The 26,808-nt window shown below is 39.5% G+C and overlaps 1 protein-coding gene across 1 annotated transcript in view; it reads right to left on the bottom strand.

The window, feature by feature from the left end:
* Nucleotides 1–26,808, bottom strand: part of AUTS2 (autism susceptibility candidate 2) — a 1,207,424-nt gene that overhangs the window by 944,201 nt on the left and 236,415 nt on the right. The window contains exon 3 of the mRNA XM_018557876.1: nt 13,553–13,761. Coding sequence (XP_018413378.1) covers nt 13,553–13,761 — 209 coding nt within the window. The remainder of the gene's footprint in view (nt 1–13,552; nt 13,762–26,808) is intronic.

Genomic DNA, 26,808 nt, shown 5'->3' with positions numbered 1-26,808 from the left:
TATATATATATTTTTTTTTTATAGTTGTCTTCTTTCTAGTTGCATGATGGGTCTTTCTTTTTCCTCTGTTTTTATCTGACAGTGAGTGGGTCCTAAAGTGTGAGATAAGGACATGTAGTTGAAGAGTGGGTCCCTTATGCCCAAGATTAACAGGGAGTGAGTTGAATGAAACTAGGTGTCATTTAACCTAGAACCCTGGCAAATGCTTGTGGTGGAGAATTATGATGGGGAAAGCTTCAAAATGAACTATTGCAGCAAAAAGCATTTTTTTTTTTACTTATCAGGGCACAAATGTATTTTTTTACGTTTTTTTAACGTTTTTTTATAAAACTGAAAAAAGGCTTTAATACCGTAAAAAATAACAGTAAAGATTTATTTTTTTTAAACATGGCTTTACTATAAAATACTCTAAGGACACTACACTACAATATTTATTTGAATATGCCTACAAATAACTGTGCTTTTTCTATAATGCAATGTCAACAGAAATAAGAAGCAAGCGTGAACTTCAGAATAAATTGACCTCTACAGTTACACTAGACAAACTTTCAGTACCCTTTCTCAAATACAACTAACAGGTGTTGAAATTTAGTTGGACTATGTGTGTGTAATCAATAGTTGTTTAAAAAATATGCAATATTTATTTCAAACTTGATTATGGAAAGTCAATTGAGATGCACATGTTAAAAACGAAGGCCCCTTTCACATTGTCTGACCAGGAGGGGAACCGTGCACAGATCCCCTCCTGATGGGAAAGGATCTTGTGATGGAGGAAAAAACTGACATTACCGGACCCCAAGTCAGTCTATGGACAGCCGGACATAAACGGGTGGACATCCATTTACATCCAGTTATCCCGTATCCGGTACAATCAGGTCTGGTGAAACGGATCTCCTATATGTTTGCTTTTCCGGACCTGGCCAGAGCTGGGGGTAACCAGATGTAAATGGATTAAAACAGTGAGGTTTTAAGACATCTACTTCTGGTCATACATGCATTTACAGTATTTATGTTTAAATGGTAGTTATGACATAGTCTGAAAAATCTGCACTTTTATCTCTTTTTAAAGAACGCATCTGTTCGATTAAATTTTTTTGTTCAAATCAAAAAGCATGTTTAATACAATTTAATTTCAAAGTGTTTTAATTTCTGCAAGCAAACACACATTTTAAGAGTTATGGTAATTTTAGGAAGTTAAGCGATTCTGGTATTTTCTCTGCTGGAAAGCAAATAAAAAACATAATTGCTTTGTCTCCTATTGGGGATCATTTGCTTTAAAGGAAAACAACAGTACATTTTCAGTGAACACATATTTTGAGGTATTAAGTAGTTTTAGATGTTACTTCTACATACATGCCAGCTTCCTGTACCATATTTCCATTGGTCAATTTCAGCAAGAATTTAAAAAAAACCCATTGAAATGACCAAAGGGAGTACAGCTCATCAGCTTAGTACTTCAGTACTTAGTTTTGTTTTATGTCCAAGCATTGCTGTTGTGCAGAACTGCCTTTTTACCTGTAGTTTAGTGATCTGGGAATGCACCCTGTTTTAGTGCTCTAAGTTTTTAAAAAAGTCCGTTTTAAGAAGTTTTTTAGAGTCACCAATTAGATTTAAACCTGATTCAGATGTTTAAATGTGAATGGTGATGATGGAAATTAGTGTTAAGGTGACCATACACCTTACGATTATCGGACGAAAATTTTCGTCCAATGATCGAACCGTCGTACGATTTTCGTACGACGGCCCCACCTTCCCCCGATTATCGCAAGGTCCAATTAGCGGTAGTTAAAAAAAACACCTGGACGACTTGCGGTAATTGACCGCAATTGTTTTCGTTTGCACATGCGCAGTGTTAATCGTACGACTTTTGACGGACGGAAACGCCACCAACCATGCGAACATCGTACGATCTAGCAAAGTTTTCAAACATGCTTGACCGTCAAAAGTCGTACGATTGTACAGTACTATCGGTCGGGCACTCTATTCACACATTACGATTGTCGTACAAAAAGTCGATCGCATACGATTGTCGTACGATAATCGTAAGGTGTATGGGCACCTTTAAGGTGCCCATACACTCTAGAACCCTCGCAAGACTTTTGTCTTGCGAGGGTTGTAAAGTACTTTAAAAAAGTATGATCTGCCCATCTTGGACAGGTAGATCGTACTTGCGATTATCGCAAGCCCGCCCTCCTGAGGGGCGGGCTTCCGATGACTGCAATGCTGAACGGGCAGTGTGTGTGTGCGCACACCGGCCTGTTCCGCAGTGATCTCTCACTGGTTTTCCAACATGCTCGATATACAAAAGTCGTGCGACCGTACATTAGAAACGGTCGTACATTAGAAACAGGCCATGAGGTTCCTCCCTCTATGACATTTCATGGGGACATATCATTCAGTTCCAATCTCCAAGCCAAATGAATAACCATAGAGCAGTCAGCAACAGATGCTGCAATGAAATCAAAAAGTTCAGCCTCAAAAAAGTGACTATTAGTCAGATATGACAAAAATACATTGAGAACTCGACACTCTTGTTATGCGTGCTTAGGCTTCATATTCAGTTCCCAGCAAATGATTCTCCTCTCAAGTGCTGTTTTGTTGAACAGGCGCTTGGAGCTTTTCAAGCACACTGGAAAATATCGGTGACAGACACTACTAATTTGTGTCACTGCAAGCTGCTTGTTCTCACTTGTTCCTTCACACATACACTATTTGATCATCGCAAGTGACCCTTAAATCTGACAAATAACGCATAAGAAGAAGAGATAAGACAGCATAGCCATACCACTGGCAAAAGATGAAAACTGTTAAATATACAAATAAAGTTAACAACAACAAAGAAATATAGTAAATAAGAGAACAGTGCTGCAACATTGACTTGCAATGCTGAGCATATACAGTATAATAAACAGAAAATTGATTAACATGTATATTTTAGAATAGCATACACTATATTATTTCAATTTTCACAATGACCTTAAACTATGGAGAACTAAGGTACGTTCAGGAAGATTCTGTAACGCATTAAGAAATAGGACAAGTATCCAACTGGTAAAAAGTATAGTTTTATAGTTCACTGAAGGCTTTCGCTTACTCCAAATACTTATGATTTGCTGCATGCCGGAAACATAAACTCAACAAAAAAGGCATTATTTTGTCTTAACATAATGAGTTGTGAATTCTATTTTATAGTGTGAAGCAGATGTTTTCCTCTTAGCTGGAATATTACACAGATTTATTTTCCTTATAGAAGATCCACAGTGGATTAAAACATTATGCCACTTGTAGAAAATAAACATGTTTTTTTTAAACAAGATAAGCGTTGTATTAAGCAATGGCAAATTAACTTTCAATTACCTGAACCTTTCGGAAGACTGTCCTTAACATAATCAGCCATGCATTATTCTTAATGCTCAGTGTGTAAGTCTGCAGTGTCATGCCTTATTATGTGTTTTACAGTCATCACAGTTGTCGGTTCTAGAGAAAAACAATATGTACAGCTTAGCAATCAATTAGCTATTCATTCTTTTTATGCTAAGCTACCGACTGACAGTTACAGTAACTCATTTGATGCTGGCTCAGGCTGCCGAGGGTGTACAGCTGTCAGGCTGCTTCACAAGGGTCTATCTATAGCTATTCTTCTGAACAGAGCCCACCCACAATTTCTATTTCAATTAGCAGCTCCTGAAAAACAGTAATGAAAACAGCTGTTAAAAAGCACCCCAGCTTCAATGAAATACTGCAAGCCCAAACTGTAAATAGCACATTATAAATCCCTTGTCACTGTTCCTGTCAAATCTTCTGAGGACTTCACAGCTAGAGACAATCAGTCCCATCTGTCAACTTGCCTTTGAATGTTGACCTTAGCTCATTTCATCATGTCTCCATGGTAGATACATAGATAGCTAGATAGATAAATCCTCTTCCACATATATAAGGCTCACATTATTAGAGTACACCTTTCCAGCAGATTAGATATTGTGCGATAAGGTAAGGTAATAGTTGACTATGTAAGCATAACTTATTAGAAATGTTATCTCTCATGTTACTACCAGATCTGAAAAAAAAACAATAGTCATAGAAAAACTATGGCTACAGCATCACGGAATGCAGCTGTGTGTGTAGAATGCTTTCAGGATTAGGTACATGGCTGTATTCCATGAACTGAGTAAATGTATAGCTCTGGATTAAAAAAATCCTGATTCGATAGTAGAGATTATACCCACAACTAAATTAAAGCCTTGGGGGGAATTCTTTTTCAGCTAACAATGTTGTGGGAACTCAGGAGAAAGTATCCCTAGTGGCTTTACAACCCATGTATGATATTGGCAGCAGAAAATGTCAATTTCTCAGTCTGATTCTGAAAACACTGCAGTAGTCCAATCAGTGACTGTGATGTAATCAAATGTTTGCGAGTAGGAAAAACAAAACTGGTGAGTGGAAGGCACATGTTACAAAGATGTGGAATTATCCTTCAATATTAAATACACAGTAAAGTCACAATTCTAAACTCACACTATAAATAGTACGTAGTCTAGTGGGGACATCAGCAAACACCGGAAAACAAACCCGAAGAATCCCCCCAAAAAAGAACACAAACACACTCAATACAAAAAAAGTATTGCATACCCAAGCAAACAGTACTCAAGACGCCTTGCTAGAAGTCAGGAAGCACTATAACTCAAGTGAAAGAATACAAAAAAGTCTTATTAAGCTAAAGCTAAAAACCAAACACAGACCAGTTAAAGACCAGTGTGTTAAACCCCCTCCCTGTCCAGGCCATTTTTCAGTATTCAGCGCTGCAGTACATGTTTTTTTTGTAAAATATAAAAGTCGGGGGTCACATCGGGTAAATAGACACCAAACATGTCAAGCCTTAAAATTGCGCGCACCAGCAAAATACGACCACACCGAAAATTGGCCATAGTCAACGCTTTAAACGCTTTTACTGCTCATCACTTTAGTGTTATCAGTGATTAATGGCCCTAAAATGATTGCTCTTACTCTGGGGTTCACAGTGATATGTAACATGTGCGGCAGAATAGGCGCAAACGTTGTTTCCATACGTAGGCGCACCCGACGCATGTTTCCGTGTGTATCTGGGGGGCGGGGGACTTTAAAAATAATTAGTGGGGTTTTTTTTTAAATTATGCTTCTTTAATTTTTTTATTACTCTTTTTTTTTTTACACTTAACTTTATTGCTATCACATAAGGGGCTAAGAATCTCCCTATTTACATGACAGGTCCTCTATATGGTGACCCCTAATGTCCCCTAGGGACCTCCATAGAAGTTGATGAATCAGAGATCTGCTCAGAGATCTGCTTCACCAGCTTCTCCCTGGCTTCTGTAGCTGGGAATGACAGCTGAATGTGGAAGTGATGTAATATACATCACTTCCTGCATTCGGGGACTGGAGAGGAGATCAGAGGGACATCGTGTACCATCTCCCTTTGATCTGCTGTGACAAAGCAGCCGTGCTGGTCCCGGTCACACCGGACACAGCGGACCTCCGGACCGGCGATGGGACAGACAGCGGCGGCACAGCTGTGGGGGGGGGGAGGAGAGGTGGTTAAAAAAGAACTTGCATTAACCTTTGCAGTGGGGCTACCCCCACACTGCAGGAGTTAACTGCTCATTTTTGTTTAGGTGTTAAAAAAAGTTATACTCACCAAAACCTCTAAGCCACCTCCCTACTTCTCTGGTCTCTGAAGCCTGTCTCCTCCTATGCTGCAGCATTGGAATGTTCCTCAATGTCCTCATGTCTATACACTGTGTATAGGACATGATGATTTACGGGACCTTAGATCACTGCAGATAAGGTTTACAGAGGCTGGAAGGATGGGTCTAAGAGGCGCCCCCCCCAGTAAAAAAAAGTGTGTGGGGTTCCCCTTAAAAGTCATTCCAGACCCTTTAGGTATGGTAGGTATTTTAAGGAGGAACCCCACCCCCCAAAATGGGGGAGCATGGGGTCTTTCCTAAAATTCCCAACCAGTAGATGCTTAACAGATAACAGACACATGAACTACCGGTGTTCGAGTCAAACTATTGTTCGACTCGAACGTTGAGACCATCTCTACATGCCAGGCCCTCAGTAGGAGCATCAGAGCCCAGGAAACATGCTAGTGGGGAACATGTTTGACAGCCCATGGAAGTGATTGGGTGGCTGTAAATCTATTTGTCCTGCAGAACTCTGTGAATGTTTATGCTGTGCAAAAGAAGGCAGAAGAAACATTCTTAGTGTAATTTCTTATAGTCACCAGATGGAGCTGAGGAGTATAAAAAAGTAAGCATTAATTTTCTAAGCTTTACAGCTTTATCTAGTGGCCATAATGCAATATCTTCCTAATATTACATTCGACCTGGATAGAAGATGTACTAAGAAGTTTGTTTTTGCCTCCAATTGCACAAAAGGAACGTTAACAGAGATTTACAGGATTAATTGTTTACAAATACGCATACTAAACAGTATGACACAGAAAAATGAGGGTGTTCCACACACCAACAGTCACACTGTGACCTTAATGCAGCCTATAGTGTGTTCACAGCCTAAAGGTGCCCATACACCTTACGACCAACGCAAGACTTTTGTCTTGCGATGGTCGTAAACTTATTAAAAGCTTGTACGATCTGCACCATCTTGGACAGGCAGATCGTACTTGCAATCATCGAAAGCCCGATGACCGCAGTGAGGGGCGGGCTTTCGATCACTGCAAATGGGCAGTGTGCACAACGGCCCATTCGGCAGTTGTCGAACAAGCAGGCCACTAACCCGCCGAGAATCGTATGATTCTCGTCAGGTTTTCAAGCCTGCTTGTTCGACGGAAGATGTGCGACCACACAGTAGAAATGGTTGCACGCCTTCCATACACTGTACGATTATCGTACGATCACGGGATTTCCCGCGATTCTCGTACGAGAATCGTACAGTGTATGGGCACCTGTAGAGAAGAAGTTAACATAATTAATATAAAAATGAAAAATAATTGAGAATGATAAAGTAGTTTATGTATTTTATTTACCTGATCAAAAGCTATTTTATTTTATTAGTAGAAAGTCAAGATTAAACTTCAGTTATGAAAGATCGTAGTGTTATAATTATCTGCTACACAAAACAACTTTTTTAACATTACTTCCCTGTAAAAGTTAATTCCACTAATTGCATTTTAATAGAGAATCAGGACATATAGCTCATTTACTTTAAAGCACTCATTTTAATCACTTTCAAATACTGGTGTACAATGTAGTGCTTAGTTACTGGCTTTTCTACAGTTTTAGACATTTAATAAATATATTTGTTAACAGCTGAAATGAAAATGAAGGGTTGGAAAATGTTCATACTGCCACTAAAGTATAAGCTTTAATTAGCACACTCATGAGAGCTTGCAGATCTAAGAGGTGTCAGAGCTTTAGGTTAAGCTGATGAATATATTAGGCTACCTGTTCAAATGCCAAGAAGATTTGCATAAAAACTACCAAGGAATATATCCTATCTAAATAGTATATAATTTACTTTTTATATATTGAGTTATGCAATTATTGCAAGGTTCCAGGAAATTATTTACCTGCTTCTTACTAAACGTTAGAACAAACCTGATTGATTAACAAAAAGATACAAAAAGTTAAAAAAAAAAACCCTGAACCAAAAACTTCAAAGTATAATCTCTACCACCAATAGAAAGACAGATTATCAAAGGCTTCTATAATATGCACAGACAATTTAAATTTTAAATATTGAAGGGCATAGCAGCATGTGAGTTTCAGTTGCCTTACTGCAAGTCAAAGGGGGTGATTTACTAAAACACTAGAAACTGATCACTTTTTAGAGTGAATCTTCACTTCGCTTTGTAGAGTTGGCAGAACTGTATTCACTTTGAATACCGAATCATATACAAGGAAAACTTGACTGTCATAGTGGTAGGGAAATGGTGTTTGTGTGGGGGGAGTGAGAAGGAAATATATTCTTGAAAGTTGAATGTACACATTTACACTCATAAATATATTCACACTTAAAGCTGAAGTCTGGGCAGATATAAAAGCATACATTCATTTAACTGAAATATTAATTTTCACGTAAACTAGTATAAATAGCTGAATTGGTCTTGATGTCATCATCTAGTAATTCCACACACAGCAAAACTCAGTGGAAGAGAGGGATGACCAGCACTGAGAGCCAATAAGGTATTGCTCCCGTGCACATTTCCTGAAAGTAAATCAACTGACAGGAGGAGGGAGCAGAGTGACCAAAATGATAACTGATCAATGTCCTGCCAGTGTTTTACAAAAATTGTGAACACTGGGAAGTATTGTCAAGTCTACAGGTATTCCAACTAACAACATTTCTTTCAAAGTCTTATTGACTTCTTATCAAAGTCCCCTTGCCACAACAATGACAGCAACACTGCACAAGCTTGGTCCAGAGGTAAATGTAACTAACATACAGACTGCAAATATTCTTGAATGTCAATTATATTCTAGTAAATTGTATGCACATGTAATGTTCCTTTTAATACTGTTTGAAATATTTGACTGGTATGCCAAGTATACTATTTGACATTTTCATGCATTTAGAATTTCCCAATAAAACAAATAGCATGCCAAGTATAAAGCACATACAGCATTCTTTAGTGATTCTTGGTTAAGTGGCCAATTCACCAAAACTAGCATCACACTAACAGGGGAACTCTGTTGGACTGATTAACCGTGAGCTTTTGATCTTTCAGGGTCTCAAGTAAGCTCCCCCAACCAGGGTCCCCAAGTCATTACCTTCCTTGATAAACATATATGGGAAACTAACAGAGAGGGCTGGGCAGGGGCAAAGAACATGGGTGGCCCATTGATCCATGGAGCTACAGTAGTTACACATTTGCAATGCTTCACTGTTACGGAAAATAATTTATTAGCCACTATTTCATTGGCCAGCAGAAATCTGACTAATTTCTCTCCACGAAAACGACAGTAAAATGACTCCACTATTACACAAGCTTGCATATATATGTACATATGTAATAGGTTAATTAACTATATTTGTAGAGGTGCTATGTGGCTGTTCCCTGCTCTACTTGAAAACTAATGTACAGAAAGGAAGGAACAGCTAATTATAGTTACATTATGTTCACTAAAATTTCAACATTATTTTTTATAACAGAAAAAAGGAAAATGTTTTAACCTAATATAAATTCATAAACTATTTTGTCTCTTCAGTATATGCTCTGATGGATAATATTCTTGGGCATATAATAGCTTGACTCAGAGTGGAATATATATGCAATCTTTACATGCCCATGATGTGTCTCCACATTATCTATGACTTATGCAACTTGCTCTTTCAGATTTCTACTTCATCTCAACACAGTATGTCCTTTGTTCTGCATATATTGTATGCATTTAATAAAGATTTAAAGTAAAAAAAAAAAAGAAAATGTTAATAATGCAGAAAGATCAAATACACAAAGCAATATTTAGGGGTCTATTTACAAAGCTGCCGAAGGATCTAGCCGTAGCTTCGGATGATCCTTCGGCTAGCTTCGGCCCCAGGACCCCTTCGGTTCAGTAGAACTGAAGGGCTGCTGTACGGGCTATTCACTATAGCCCATACAGCTCCCGAAGTTGGCCGAGCGGCTCAGTCGAGCCGAAGGCATATGCCTCGGCTCGATTGAGCCGAGGTGAAAGCCGAAGCTGGCCGAACGGCTCTCTCCCCCCTGCATTACTATGAGAGCTTAGCAGAGCCGAAGGTGATATGAAAGCCGACTCTGCTGAGCTCTCGTAACCAGGGGTCGCTGATCTGTCAGTACCATGAGAACTCAGCAGAGTCGGCTTTCATATCACCTCCGGCTCTGCTAATCGTTTTATCTTTTTTTCTACTTTTTGAAACTGTTTTTCTATTCTGCTTGGGACCACAGAGCATTTGGCTATTCACTTACTGATGTTCGGCCCCTATGATAATAGGCAGAGAAGCAGCGAGTAGCCTGCCGGTGGTTTGGCTCAGCCGATCCAGATGTTGGATCAGCTGAGTCAAACTCCTTCTGCACTTCGGGTCGGCCGAACATGCCAAGCATGTTCGGCCAACCTGAACCCAGCCGCAGCAAGCCGATGTACGGCTGAAATCAGCCGTACAAGCCTGAAGTGAATAGCCGAACAGCGTTCGGCTCACTTTGGCGTCGGTTATTCACACGGCTGCCCCCTGCAGCTTTGTGAATAACCCCCTTAAATATAGTCTTACAGGCAAAGTTTACTTTTTGGAAAAAGATAAAATAAATGCACACTTCTTCATGAAAGAAAACATGTTTATTATTTTTCAGTATAGAGTCAGTAAAGCACTGCAACCATTATCAGTAGATGGTGGGAGCAATGCTCTGTATTCTGCAGATTCTCCCTCCCATCCATATTCGTACTGAGCTATAGACATTCAGTAATATGGATGGGAGAAAGAATGAACGGACTATATGTGCAGTGACATCAACACACTTGTATTTACATTGAGAACTACAAGTCCTGTCCAAAGGATCTGTAAATGGATGATTCAGATGTGTAGATGCACCAATTTTAAAAAAGAGCAGTGTGTGTGTGTGGGGGGGGGGGGGGCTTGCAATGTGACCATGTTTCATGAAACATGGTCAAAAGGTGCTCTTAGCCTGTATAGCATTTTCTCTGTCCACCAGTAACTAATGGTAAACAAACAAGCCTATGGAACTTTGTTTAACCATACAATTAATACAGTGTTATTTGTAATTGAATAAAGTGTCAAAATATAATAATAATAATACCCTAGGATGTCCTTGTTTTTTTTTTACAATAAATACACAATGTGTCCAGCCAAAACATTGTATTAGCTTTGCATAGAATGGGGTTAGGATTAGCACCCCTGCATGATTTTTACTGCTATATGGAATTCTGTTAGAGAAATCCCCCCCTCACTTCCTGTCACAGTGACAAAGGTATATCCAGACAGGAAGTAAGGGGAAAATCTCAAACTGGAGCACAAACAAAAATATATTTCTATTATTTATTAGTGATTTAGTAAAAAAGGAAGTCTAAACCCAAGCCACCTTTTTTTTATTGATGTCTGGTTTCCAGTAGCAAATTTTCCCTCACTTGCTGTCACTGTGACATTGATTTATCCAGACAGGAAGTAAGGGGAAATTTCCAACTGGAGCACAAACAAAAATATATTTTTTTTGGTAGAACAGGATAGCCTAAACCCAAGCCATCTTTTTTCATTGATGTCTGGTATCCTGTAGCAGATTTTCCCGCACTTCATGCTTGGCGAAACTGTTGTCACCATGAAAAATTAAATAGAGGAGGGTGAGAGGAGCAAAACTCTGAAAAAGAACCACTTACCAAATCCCCTTACAGGATTATCTCCACTTCGCGCAAGTTACAGCCCACATAAAAAGGTTGTATGGTGCCCGACCCCACTTCTTCACCAGCTCTCTTATAGACAGGATTCTCTCAACAGGGAAAAAATCTATATCGGACATCTACTCTTACCTGAGACAGGCTCATATTCTCTCTCTGACAGACTCTAATATAGTTAAATGGCAGGACGATATCCCTACAGAACACATAGTTGAGAAAGTGCTACACGGTTATCGCACTACATGTAAAGCTATGGTCAATGAACAGTGGAGAGAGACGCAATACAAAATCATGCATAGAGCATACTATGCATTTCAAATCACACGTAAACAAGGCATGGACAGGGATTATCTGGACCACTGCCCTAAATGCCAGCTGAAAGCAGCTTCACTATTTCACTGTCTATGGAAATGCCCAGTGATACAGACTTTTTGGACTATGGTCAAGGACTTTATTGCCTTAATAGTGGGACGACAGATACCGTCCGAAGTCCTTCTAATCTTATTCAACTACTGGGATGAACCTGCTGATTTCAGCAGACATCATAGACACTGGATTAGTATCACCTTGCTGGCAGCCAGGAGGGGCATTTTGAGAGAGTGGTTGGCTCCTAACCCCCCTACCATTCAGAGGTTACGTACAGACCTTCTCAACTTACTCCATTTGGAAAAACTAGATGCTGAATTGTTACTGTCAGACGATAAGAAAATATCCTCCTTCTATGACAGATGGTTACCATTTATCAACATAGTCTTTACAAGTGCAGAGAAAGAGAAATTTCTATCTCCATTCAGATATACATCTAGTGCGATATTCGAAAACTAGAGGGGAGTGAACTAACCAACTAGTACATGTCCTGATGCCACCAACTCAGATGCTATGCATAGCTCATACATGAAAATATTCAGAAGAGATTCCCAGGTCAAAGAGGGCTTGAGGAATGTATCACAGGCTCTAAAAGCTACAGAGATAGCGTGTAAGACAACTTATCAACTTATGGTTGCTTATAGGTTATGCTCACACATAAGGGAAGGACAAGGGGAACTCAGATAGAGGTTATGGGGCAGACAAAGTCTTATAAACGTATAAATTCTAAACTGAGGGATATCTGACGTAGCTCTTTGCAAAAGCTTAATGTGATAAGTAATTCCAAACTTGTATATGATTATATTTGATGTATTGTGCTGAACCATATGTACAAACCATTGTTAATATCTTTAATTGAAAATAAAAAAAACTGTTTTGAAAAAAAAAACTCTGAAAAAAAGTATTGGCTAGACATGTACTTTAAATTATTTTGTTTCTTTTAAAAGTGCTGAATAAAGTAGAGGAGGAGTCAAGTGAAAAAGAGAAGTTTTGTTATTTCACTTTGATCTTTTTTTTAGAGTTCAAACAGTGCAGTGTGAATTTTATAAACAAAGTTGTATGCATTGATAATAGCAATATCATGGTCACTTAGTAGGTTTATATTGGGGATAAGTATAAAAATATGGAACATGCTTGAATAAGCCTATTGTTATACCAGGGCTCAAAATTTCAAGTCCTGAGCTTTCCACTCGCCCCCACGCAATTTTCACTCGCCAATTGCGAGGGGGCGAGTTGAAATTTTGAGCCCTGGTTATACCATAGGTTAAATGGTAATACTTTGGATGTAGTTGAGTTTAAACAATTAATAGTTTGTCACATAGATTCTATATCTGCAGCTTCCAGGCAAAACACAGCACCGTTAATATCACACTATCATAAAAATATATCATATAAACATAACAGTGGAATAATTATGCAAGTAGAATTTTGTACACTCCAGTAGCCCTTAGGCAGCTTAAGTCAATGAAATGATTTAGGAAATGAGCCCCTGATGGGTTGAGTCTGACATAAGTGTCTAAAAGTTAATAGTATCATTCATGAGGGGAACAAGTGACCTCTCCAGCAAGCTGGTAATACCTCCTGAATTGATAGACTTAATAGAGCTGAATTTCAGAGGCCAACTGCATAACGACACTGCATGTTATATAGACAGCTGTGTCTCAGTCAGAGGCTAATAAAGCTGCACTAAGCTAATCATGAAAATCCTTTCTTTGCCTCAGGTGAATAAACCAGGTCATGGGTTGGTGTTTGCAACACACAGTTCAGCTGTAAATAGCACAAATAAGACATAGTTTCACTGTACAGCAGGAAAAAAGAATGCATCCTACCTGGTTGAGCCTCTTCTGAAACCTTTTCTTTCCCAGCTTTTGGCAGAGGTTACGGTCATTTTCCCTGTCTGAGCCATAGTGGTGATTATACTTGTTGTTCTTTTGCAGTTTATAAGACAGTCCGTTGCTTAAAATCTCCCTCTTCTTTTTATTGAGAGGAGTCTGCTGCTTGGCTTCTCGCTCATCCGGCATCAAGGCACCTTCTTTCTACAAAAAGACCATTAAAAAGGTGTTATGAGATTTTGGTAGTGTTGTTTTTCAACAAAGTTCTGCTTTGCATTCAATCAGTGATCTCATGGTATGGACAATACAGAACGCAATTTTCAAGGAAACGCACAAAAGCTTATACATTGAGAGCAATTGCTAGTTACAAAAATACAGAGAAATGTTGTGGCTTGTTAAAATCATAAAAGTGAGAACTAAAAAGTTGATTTAAAAAGAATATGAAGGCATTAATTGCTGTATAACATTTAAAAATGCAATATGTCCAAATCTAATGTATGGTTTACTATATATACACTACATCATTTAGAGAACTGGACTTTGCAGGGAAATATTTGCTTAGCTTAGTGAATGTGGTGACATTTTATTTTGCAAAGAATACCAAATCACGTGCAAGGTAACAATCAAGTACATTGCTTGCACATGATTGAAGGTTGGAGGTCAGTAGAGGTTCACCTCATTCACTAAACTAAGGAGAGACTTCCCCTGCAAAGTGCAAATTTTCCTTGCACAGTGAAGGCCATATTTGCTTTTAGTAAATTATTAGCCATGGTTTCATTGAATATTAACAGCTGTCTAAAGAATGGGGGCCTGCATATTATCTTGTGATTTTATGCAGTCATGTTATCTTTAGAATCGGTTCAAACTGGTGCTTTGCTTTAATGCCTTGTAAAATTCATGTTTTACTGTGTGTTATCACAACTTGACAGCAATACGTGTACTACAGTGTGGTGCATTAAGGTGCCATTAATTTGGAATAGCACCCCAACATAAAACACAGCAGCACATGTGTCTTGAATTACACCACAATACAGAGATTTCGACAAGTGGCATGAATCATTGTAGGTGCGTTGTGGCCCAATCAAAAAATGGGATAAAGCAACATATCCTTGGAACCAGTCTTTATAGTAAACCTGTAAATTCTGTTGAAATTGGCAACAGGCTTAGCATGCAAGCAATACTCTCAAATCTTTCCACCAACTCCAGGAGCAATGAATGTCAAGTGGTGAAGGTTGCTGCCCTTGCTGTGTCCTGTTATCTCCTACTGGCTATTAGGCTGTTCATAATAGTGATGAGCCAATAGAAGTTTGGGGGCAGGCCAGTTTTTGACACTGCACAGCCTTTCTCAACCATGGTGCCATAAAAAGGGACTCCCATGTGAAGGGCAAAACCCTATTTCTTTTGTGTTTCTGCATGGGACTCCCCCTTAAAATCCATTCCAGAACCGTATCTGTAATAACATTTAGATTTTGGAGGGGCCACATGTTGTTTGTTAACTTTTTACACTTACGTTTATTACATTGTAAACTGGGGTGCCTTGAGATTTTGCAGAGCTGGAAATTACTTAGGGAATATTTCACCAGTGGAATCCCAAAAGTATACAAAAAGTCTACATATTACTATCAAACTTGTGAGCAGTCATGAAAAACTGTAATACCAATTTCGAGGAGTGTTGGCTCGTAGCTCTGGTCCTCCATACCCCTAATTAGTTTGGTTGCCCTCCGCTGGACTTTTTCCAACTCAAGGACATATTTTCTTAGTATTGGTGACCAGAACTGGACTGCGTACTCCAGATGAGGTCGAACCAATGATCTATAAAGTGGCAAAATTATAGACTTGTCCCTGCAATATTTTAAATTAGATTAAGTTAAATAAATTATACTGAATTATACTACCAACCTGGGTTAAATTATGGTTCACAAGTGGTACGGTCAATAACTTGTTTGTTAAACTAAATTTAATTTATACCACCGCCCTGGAAGAAGTTACAACCGCCCTGGTTAAAACTTCAATTGTTTAAACGCCAATTTTTTAACGCCCCTTATCTCCCAGGCACTTAGTTCCCCAAGCCCTGTGTGAGCAAGCTCAAAATGAGTGATGCACTAGTTTATAATACACCTGCTCAATGAGAGACACCTGAGCTCAATTAACCCCTCCCCCTAACAAGAGCACTTCAACCTGAGGAAAAAAAAAAAAGGGAACAGTTTAAAAAACTGACAGAAAAGGAAAGAGTTTTTAAATACTAAAAAAGGGTCTAAAAAGGAAGGAAGGAAGGAAGGGAGACAAAAAGTATTCAAAAAATCAAGCACTCAATATATCCCAAACAGTTCAAATCCAATTTTTTAACGCCACTTAGCCCTGTGTGAGCAAATTAACATTTGTAAAGCTACAGAAAAGTCAAATTTAGGAAATAATGCTACTGCAGATTTATTTTTACTTTCATCCATACTAACCATAGGGGTTTGATAGCAGTGTTTAATAATAAATTATTATTTAATACCACTTAATAGATTAGAATATTATCTTTCTCTTCTAATCTGTGAATTGGTTCTGAACAGTAAAGTGTCTCCTGCACACTAGCTTGCTTAATGTGTTATTCTCTTGAAGTGAAGCCTCTATCTGTCTCGTTGCCTACAGTTAATGGTTACATTTATTTAACAGCATGTACTCATTCCAAAAGTAAAATCAATAAGGACACGATAAGAGAACAATAGGAGTATTGCAGACAAGATTTATCACAAAATTACAGTGAATTAAATCCACACTAATACTATCTGAAACGCTGTCGATATCTTTTGCGTTTCCTTTGTACATCTACAGTCTTCAGGAAAATAGCACACTGCAGAACAGATAAACATTCAAAAGGCAATGGAGCTGTCAGGAGGAAAGAAAAGTGCCAGGGTTACCCATAAAACCAATCACATCCAGAAGTAATTTCTATCTTAAAGGGTAGAGATTAAAATTCTACATTGCTATGGGCAAAATACATATGTTTCACTAACATTTTTTAAGTTGGCACTCAGATTCATAAACAGGTTTAAGTCTTTTATTGCATGACCATTTTGTCATATTTTTTCACACACATACTAAAAATGAGCATTAGTGAGTTTAAAATATATTACCAACAGCCAGTGGTGGAACCCAGCGGCCAGCGGGCCCCCCATCTCTGCGCCGAGAGTGTCGGATCATCCGGCCGCCGGATACTGATGGTTGCCATGGTGATAGAATGCTGAGCCCGATCGGGAGCCGCGCTGTGTAATCTATCACCACGGCAACCCTCCGCCAATCACAGCTTGCTACTGCCCGGTCCCCGCTCACTCCGCTGGGCTCGTCGGCTATGAGCGTGCGGCAGTCGGCTGTTTCTATAGCCTGTGGCACTCTGCATTGCTGTAAATATTAGGGATGCACTGATATATCGGCCGCCAAAAGATATTGGCCCGAAATGGCACTATTGGCTAAATGCCAAAAATGAAATTTTTCTGCTGATACAGCAGCGCATCTGTGCTTTCTTTCCTCCCCGCTGTGCGCTGCTCTGTGTCCCAGCGGGGAGGAGAGAAAGTGACAGCCGGCCGAGCGCTGCGGGAGGAGATCGCTGTGTTTTTTTTTGGGGGGGGGGGGCAAAAAAAAATCTTGCACCAGTGCCCTTTGTTCCTTAGGTCCACCACTGCCAACAGCTATATATTTACTGAAAGCTGACGACCTAAAAAATAGAAAAAATGTATCCCAGATGGTGTACGTTGCATTATGTGTGCTCAAATGTTTATGAATTCAATTTTTTTGTAAAAATACTCAATGCTTGAGTGAACAGAAATAATATAATTTATAATGTGAAACACTTGGGCAAACTGATGTCTTCCTATGCTCCACTAACCACCCTGATCCTTAATCCTATGTTTTCCCCAGGCTTTGGAGTACCTGGTGGGTTCTGGTAGGTATCACTGGGACTCTAAAAATCTACAACCTAGTGACACTTGAAGGAACTATAAGTTTTGGCTCTCTACAAAGCTCTCACTATGCCCCAGCATCAAGACTTTCAGGTACATACAAATTAAAAACGTTGTCACCCAAACCTACAAACAATCTTCCTCCCTACAAACATTGACACCATTTAAACATATATGCTTATATAACCCTTCTTCCAGAGGTTTAATTTGAACTATTTATAATTCACTTCTGCAGGATCAATCCTCCTTCCATATGTTGAATGCCGGGGCCCTATACCGACTAAAATCAGCCGTACATCGGCTTGCTGCGGCTGGCTTTGGGTCGCCAAACATGCTCAGCATGTTCGGCTGACCCGAAGTGCAGAAGGAGTTTGACTCCGTCGATCCAACATCTGGATCGGCTGAGCCTAACCTCCGGCAGGCTACTTGCTGCTGTTCAGCCTATTCTCATAGATGCCAAACAGCAGTGAGTGAATAGCCGAATGCTGCCTTTTATTCTGACGGCAGCCAACGGCTCCGATGTCAGAAGAAAAAAAAAAGACAACAGAGCAGAGAAAGGTTTACTCTGCTCAATCGGGAGAAAGTGTTTCTCTCCCGGGCGGATGTGAGCCACTATCTAATAGCGGGAGACTCCTGAAGCGTCCAGCAGAGTTGGGCTGCCTGGAGATCAGCGTCCCTGGTTACCTGGTGACCAGGGACGCTGATATGTGTGTGCAAATGGCCAGAGCCAGCCATGAGATGACGGCTGGCTCCGCCCATCAGTCAGTAGCAGGCTGTCGGCATATGCCTTCAGCTCGATTGAGCCCCTCGGCCAACTTCGGGAGCTGTACGGGCTATAGTGAATAGCCCGTACAGCAGCCCTTCGGTTCTACTGAACCAAAGGGGTCCTTGGGTCGAAGCTAGCCGAAGGATCAGCCGTAGCTACGGCTAGATCTTTCGGCAGCTTTGTGAATAAACCCCTATGACTCCCAAAATGAAGGGAAAAAAACCCCTCTATCAGTTCATTATTATAGTGTAAACCCTAACCAATGGCTCTAAAATTAATATTCTACTGCTGGCATGTATGGACACACCTATTATGCAATGTGTACTAAGCATTTATGTACCTTCCTTTATCCTAGCTCAAGTAATGTGTATGTGTGTATTGATCTTATTAACCATCTTAGGACGTCTACCCTCTATGTGATAGTACAGAGTAAGTGACAGGTACTCTTTATGGAGACATCAGGGGTCTAGTAATTAATCATGCAGGGCAATTCCCTATGGAAGCTCAAATCTGTAAAAACTGAGTTAGTAAAGGAATTAACACCAATAAATACCATTTGTTACAAAGGCACAGCAATATGACTATAAGAGAGTACCTAAGCCTAAGTATTTCTTTTTTGTGTGTGAATAGTTCCAGTGTGAGGCACCTGTAGATTTCAAATGTTGTATCTCTCTCTCAGATTATCTTCAAATAATGTACAGTACATTTGCAACAGGCAAAGAGCATACTAAATCTATTCTGTAAGAAAGTAGAAACTCTAGTTCAATACGCAGCACAATGTGGAATTCAAATTATAGCTCTGTATGAAAGTCTATTCAATTTATATTACCGTCAGACTTACAAAGTGCATCTACATCAGACAAATGGAATCAGTGTCTCCCTGCAAACTGATATGCACTGGATTGTGTTGTCTGAAATAAATCCATATTGGCAGCTGTTTGCCAAGAGAGCAATAGCTGGGTTAAAAATGTTCAGCTGCACTGGCCAGCTACAAGAGGATTATAATATCCTGTTGTACCACACTTGAAGTCTTTAGCAGTATTGATGGGTCAGAGCTAAACATAAAGTCATACCAGCCATACAAAAGCACAAAGTACTTAGTCTGATGTGAACAAGTCAAATGCAGATGTAAAATTCCTTAAAGGAAACTTAGCAAATAAAAACACTGTATGGATATTAAAGTAACATTAAAGTCAAAATGTTTTTCCCTCCCCCAATGTTAATTAAAGCACTTACCTTAAATGATGTCTCTTAATCCGATCTTCCTCTTCTTTCCTGTCCTTTTAATCTGTCCCTCCAGCGCTGAGGCGGGTGTCCGATCCAGCGCTGACTCCTCTGTGTTTGCTGGCACTTCCTGTCTCAGGTGTCTGCATGCGGGTGCACGCGTCCATAGACTTACCTTGCGTCTCTCCTCGTCTCCCGCCCGAAAATGTGAACTGTGCATGTGCCCGCCCCAAGGTGCTTTGCGGCCGGCCGAGCAGTTTCGGATTTACGGACGGGAGTGCGCGGCAAAGATGGGGTAAGTTTAAACCGCTTTTTTTTTACTTTTTGCATATATCTTGCTAGCAGTAGATATATGCAAAAAAAAATTGAGGGTTTAGAAACCCTTTAATACTGGCATAGGTATATAGGTAAAATAATCTAATATTTCAATACACCTGTTTCTACACAATTAGCTTTATTCATAACATCAACTGTTTAAAGTCCAATTCCAACTGTTTAAAGTCCAATTCCAGCTTCCCTCTCCCCCTTTTTGCTGAACCTCCTTCCCCCTGTAATGATGTTGCACTGCTCTGTACAGCATTCTCCTTTGACTCCAGGGCACCCTGATGAAGCACTTCTAGCAGACGGGTCTTTTACAGGAAGTGTAAAAGACCCACAGGAAGTGTGTTAAATGGTGCTGTGTCATTTAACTCGGAAGACGACTGGTGCTGCACAGTGGTGAGTATGGGGAGGGGGAATTGCTGAAGAGTGGCTGAATATTGCAGCAAGCGCTTTTTAATATATTTTTTATATTTTTTAATGTTTTTCCTATTTTATTTCATGCTAGGCATGCAGCATTCCTAAGACTGGGCTCTTTGTGTAAATGCAGAGCTGGACAAGGAGGTGATGTCATTGGGAAAGGGGGAGTGGCCTAAAGATATAAGCAAGGTGTAGTGTGCTAATATAAAAAGTGTTTTTTTTTCTAGGACAAAAGCTCAATTCAGATGGATTATCTGGATTATGTGCATTGATTTACTAAAGGCAAACAGGCTGTCCACTTTGCAAGGGAATTGCTCTATCATAGATATGGTACAGAAAGTAAGCATTGTCAACCTAAAAGAGGAAGTTTGTCACTTTTAGGTTTACCAGGTAGAGTTTCCACCTCACTGATATTTTACTGGCCTAGCCGATTAAAATGGGACTTTTTACAATAAAATGTGGCAACCCTATCATCAGGTGAAAATAAGGGTAGAAATACTGAAAAAAGAAAACAATTGCAGCTACTACATCTAAGGACTGGTAAGCTGAAATATATTAATTTTTTTGTAGAAGGTAGGTCGAGTTTGATAGAAAATCTATATAATAATAGTGCAGCACTATAGGAAACAGTGATTCAAAATATATATACCATACTACAACAACAAATACAAAAAAGTGTCCATCAATAAGATATTATATTATATAGTCCCGTGTAGAAACATATAATAACACTGTGAAATGATCCAAATATCATAGGTATGTCCCAGTGTTTCACTCCACATATCCAGGTAATCAAGGAAAGAACTTTCAGTGCAAAAACGTGCACCCGTATCTCCATTTAGGGGTCTATTCACTAAGCTGCCGCAGTGAACAACCGACCCGAAGTGAAGTGAGCCGAACGCTGTTCAGCTATCCACGTCAGTTTTGTACTAGAGGGGACCTGATGGAGAACTGCAGATCCCCTCTGCTGATTGACAGCAGCAGTGGGCGGGTGCAATAGCTAGTTTGCTATTGGCTATTGCAAATCGAAATGGCCAATAGGAATCTAGCAATGCATTCCTATGGTGAAATTTATTTTATTTTTTTCTGACAGCAGCCAATGGCTCCATATCAGAATAAAAAAGAAAAAGCAGGGAAAGGATTACTTTGCTCAATCGAGCAGAGTAAACCCTATCTCGGAGAAAGTGTTCTCTCCTGGGCGGCCGAGAACAGGAGACTCCTGGAGCGCCCTGGAGAGTTAGACTGTCTTGAGATCAGTGTCCCTGGTTAGCTGGTAACCAGGGACGCTGATCTCTCTGCAAGTGGCTGGAGCCAGTTGTAAGATCACGGCTGGCTCCGCCCAGCTGTCAGAAGCAGGCGGTCAGCCGGCCAATGGCCGGCCGCTCGGCCAGCTTTGCCTTTCACCTCGGCTCAGTCGAGCCGAGGCATATGCTCGGCTCGACTGAGCCGCCCGGCCCACTTCAGGAGCTGTAAGGGCTATTGTGAATAGCCCGTACAGCAGCCCTTCGATTCTACTGAACCGAAGGAGTCCTGGGGCCAAAGCTAGCCGAAGGATCAGCCGAAGCTACGGCTATATCCTTCGGCTGCTTCGTGAATAGACCCCTTTGTTTTGCTTACCTTCTAATAAGGACCATAACCAAAATATGCGATATTTAAGCCTTGTATATATTTTATACTCTATTTTGTTATCTTGGATATAGAGATTTTCTCAGAAAATCGAGAGAGATTAAATCCTCCAGCACAGGTACGGGTTAACATACACGTGTATGAAAGGGGAGAAAAAATTCCAAAAGAAAGTTCAAAAAACGTTCATGTTATATTGAAATGATCTTAAATGGCACTCACCAAAATATCTAAACAAACATTCATCACATTTGTATCTATAGATATTGTAGAGCTATTCATTTTAAGTTCACAACACAGGTACTAAAATCTTTTTTCTTTTTTTTTTAATGAGAGCAGATCTTGGCAGGAAGGCACTCCTCTAACGTCAATATCCAACAGAGGGCTCATTCACACACGGGCATGAATCAGAATATCCTCGCAGGGGGCTGTGTTTATGTGCCTGGCGAGGCACAGGTGTTCTGTCTAGCCACCTCTTAAAATCAATGACAGGATGCATTTGCACATATCTCGTGTTTATATCTATAGAAGGACAAATAAACTGTTCTGGGCATAGACAGAAGTTTTTCTGATTTAGGATTACTGCTTATTGGTTAAGCCCTATGATTATTGACTGAGGAAAGGATATTCATTTACAGTCTGTGAGGAGGAGATGTAAAATATTTGCACTGCTAAACCAAGAAGATGAAATGCTTAATCAGTGAGTAAGTGTCAGTTGTACGAGTGGAAAATGTGTGTAAACAACAAGACTGGCTAGACACCGGGGGGGAGCAAATTAGCCTGGGTTTGGGTCAGGGGTCATTCATTAAACCCATTGTAAAATCTGGAAATGGTGAACTTTAATCCGAAATTTAAGGGCAACATGGGAAAAAACACAAAGACCTCCATTTACATGCTAAGGTTGTATATGATGTTATGGAGCAGTGTGACTCTCACAGACAGTGTCAGTGGGATCATATTCTGGCATCACATATTTAGTATGTGTAAGTAGGAGCCACAACAGATATAAACAAGATATAAAAATTTGTATTCTTAAAAAATGAATAAAGCTTAAGACCTCAACTTGGTGCAACTTTCTCTTCCTTCTGAAGGGAGAATTGCATATTATTTTAGAGTGTTGTTAATGTACCCCTTTATCCCCCTCCTTTATAACCCTTATACATAGCAGCCTTTTTTTTTGAAGACTGATAATTGGTTAATACCCCATGTATGCCTTTTGTGTCGTGTGCTACACCACAATGTCAGGTACTCAGACATCATTATTTTAACCACAGGGCCATATGCCTGCTTCCATTACACTGAACACAAATCCATACCTGTCCTTCACCAGCACGTGAAATGCAATGAGGCAGCAGGAGACAGAGGATGAATATAAGGAGGAGGAAGGTTGGGGTGCTGGTGGGAAAGAGGAGGAGGAGGGTTGGGCTGCTGGCAGTGAGGAGGGTTGACGTTGCAGAACAAACAACAAACAAGAGCCAGCTCTATTAGGCTGGAATTTAACAGGGATAGGCCAGGTGTGTTTTATCATGAAAAAAAGTTACTGGGCATTATTTCGGAAAAAATACCCATAAATATTGTGCTGACTCTGCACATTAGACTTGTGCATTTGGATTCGGACAGACCTGCAAATTAACGAAATTCCATTGATTCGGCGGTTCGTACGGATCAGAATTGTTAAATCCTTATATGCCCGAATATAATAAAAACATATTTGGGCACATAATAATTTGTTATTGGCCACCGGCGCGTTCTGTGCATGCATGCCGTCATCTTGGAAGCAAAAGAATATAGACACCGGCACTCCAATAGTAGATATAATACATCTATTTATTGACGTACATGCAAAAAGGTAGCATAGCACACTTAGGGGTCTATTCACTAAGCTGCCGAGGGTTCGGCTATTCACTTCAGCCGTACATTGGCTTGCTTCGTGTGCCTTCGCGAACCTCCGGCAAACTTTTCACTGCTGTTCGGGCTATTCTTAAAGATGCCGAATATCAGTGAGTGAATAGCCGAATACCGCCGAGCGGCATTCGGCTCGGCTGTTCTGCTCGGTCCCTCAAAGGGACCGAGCAGAACAGAAGAAGATCAGCACCCCTTTGGTTCTACTGAACCGAAGGGGTCCTGGGGCCGAAGCTAGCCGAAGGATCAGCCGAAGCTACGGCCTGATCCTTCTGCAGCTTCGTGAATAGACCCCTTAGTGTGACGTTTCGGGCAGATCATCAGGCAGAACAAGGCAGCTTTGTGTGGGGTCTGCCTTGTACCATTCATTCAGTGATTACCATGTGAGTAATATTTTATGTCAGCTTGTATGTTCATTGATTAATAAACTGTATTACACAAGGACAAGGTGCTGTCTGTTTGTTGTGCATGTCCTGGAATATTTATTTGATATGTTTTATACTTAAAAGTAAAAGGGAAGTGTTTTTATTTCAAAATGTTTGGTCTTTTTTATATTTAAATAGTAAAACGTGAAAAACAGTGATTGTTAAATACCACTATAAGAAAGCTCTATCTAGCTAAAAAATTTTATTGAAGTGCTGCATTGTATAAGCGAGTAAGCATCAGTCCAACTATCACAGCACTGAAAACTGAGACAAAGGTAGATCTTATAGTGTCATACCATTTATTAAAAACACAATGTAAGGATAATAACTAAAATGATATATGCATAGTGCAATACAGCACTACATACTGTATATAGCTTGCAACATATTGCATGCAAACAGATCCTTGTCCCTAAACACTTGTAACGCTGTATCAAACAGAACACAGATGCCTGCTGGCTTTGGGACTCCTACACAATGCAGGACACCATGTGGAAGCAATATAAACTATAAACTGTTATGCATTTCATCAGTTGACGAAGGGGTCGTATGTTTTCAGCAATTACCAGCAGAATCTAACTGTTCTCAGAAATGTTCTGTGATTTCTCCCTAATCTGCCCAACACACTACTACTCAATGTAAATATAAATAGACACTTTCAGCAATCAGCAGCAGAAGAATGTAGCTCTCCCTGCAAACAGTCTGTAATCTTCCCCTCTCCTATTAAGAAAACCCCCATGATTGTCCTTTCTAAGCCACTTGACCACAGTTAAGAGACCGAGAAATGCATTGTTGGTGATGCCCACATAGAAATGAATGACCACATTCATTTGCCATTTTCTTAAACTGTGAATGACTTGGATACAGGTCTGAACTCATGGTGAACCTAAACCCAAAGCTCATGCTGACAAAACAAAATTACAAATCCTTTGATAGGTAAATCAATAATAATATATGTACTTCAATTTTGGTTTTTAGCTGTTTGTCTGAAGGGAGTTTCATTTATTTTAAATAAGGATTATTGTACAGGTGTTTTGAAGGACTCAACATCAGCACATAGTTTGCACCAAATAGAATTGACCCATTTGCAAACTGGGTCAAACAGGCTTTTCAATTTGCATGATAATTTGCACTTTGCAAGAGAATTTTCCCTCAGCTTAATGAATGTGGTGAAAAATCACTTTGCAAAGAATGCCCAATCACATGAATAGAAAAATTGAAACAAAAACAGTATTTTTGCTTTCATTTGATTGGATGATGGAAGTTAGCAGAGCATCACCTCATTCACTTAACTAAGGGGAAATTTATCCTGCAAAGTGCAAATTCCACATTTGCCTTTACTAAATCATTCCCATAGTCCAGATATTTTCCCTACTTTATAACAGCATGATTAGGGAGGGCATAAAGAAAATTGCATCCTTTAGTAATCTTAAAAATTAGCAAGAGTAATTAGTAAAGTAATTTAGTTCATTATGAAATTAGAAATGCAATTAAATATTGTTTAGTTATTTATTTACATTCATAGTAGCTATACATCTCATAACACATGATATTAAATTATTAGAATTTTTACAGGAATTCAGCTTTAAACAATTAAATCAATTGTTCTTTCTGCTCATCCTTTTTGTGGCATTTACTTTTATTTTTGTGAATCCTGTAGACATATTTACAGAAGACTGACACAGCTTTACTGTCTGTCTTCTAAGAGCATTTAATGTAAGTAACAAGTTTCCAATATGCCTTGCACAGAATGCATAGCTCATTCATCACACCGATTTTATCATGCAGTCAGAAAAAAAAATTTCACTAAGCGATAAAAGCACTGACTGGCATGTTAAATTGCCTAAAGAAATTCCAAAATCAAAATTAATTTTCTTTTGTAGATCATCATAAAATATGGTACAAAATGATAGAATACATACAGATTATGTCTTCTTTTCTGTAATTCTGCCTTTCATAAGTGCAAGATATCTTTCTCTGCCTATTTTCTTAGGGGCAGGGATGAAAGCAAAGGACAACTGAATTCATATAAAAGCTGTAGCTTGTTTCATTATCTCCACATTTGTAAAATCTTCTCTCAAATTCCATAAATAGAGAGAGGGACATTTACAAAACTAGACAAACCCAAATTGGAACATTATTTGAATGTGGGATTTTTATTGCCAAACGTGAATTTTAATGCATATTATTTATTAGGCATACAGTTATCCCTATGTTGTTTGTAAGACAGAGGACTAACAGGTTGCGTGTTCTTCAAAAGAAAAACATTTAATTTATTAGCTTCTTGTAGGGATTATTTACGTCCCCTGTAATTTTCACAGTTCTCGCCACATGTGAAATAGTGTGCTTCTTTTAAATATATCTGAATTTGTACCTGAAGGCATTGAAATAATAAGTAACTAATAAGCACCTAAGAAACCTAAGGTTTGGGAAGTACTGCATTATCATTTATGTGCATAGGTGCATGCAAAGATCTTTTAGGCCTTCTCTGCTGGTATCTGGAATGTTTTTGGGTTAGCTGTAATCTTATATGCACTGCACATGGGCCAGAATGGACTTACCTGCTGTCAGAAAGCTACCTAGCTGGGTGCTTAGGGGTCATCGACGACTTGATCCTCCATCTGTAGAGCA

Source organism: Nanorana parkeri, unplaced genomic scaffold (genome assembly GCF_000935625.1).
Source record: "Nanorana parkeri isolate BGI_ZX_2015 unplaced genomic scaffold, ASM93562v1 scaffold308, whole genome shotgun sequence".
NCBI lineage: Eukaryota > Metazoa > Chordata > Amphibia > Anura > Dicroglossidae > Nanorana > Nanorana parkeri.
This window is presented reverse-complemented; position numbering and strand designations above follow the sequence as displayed.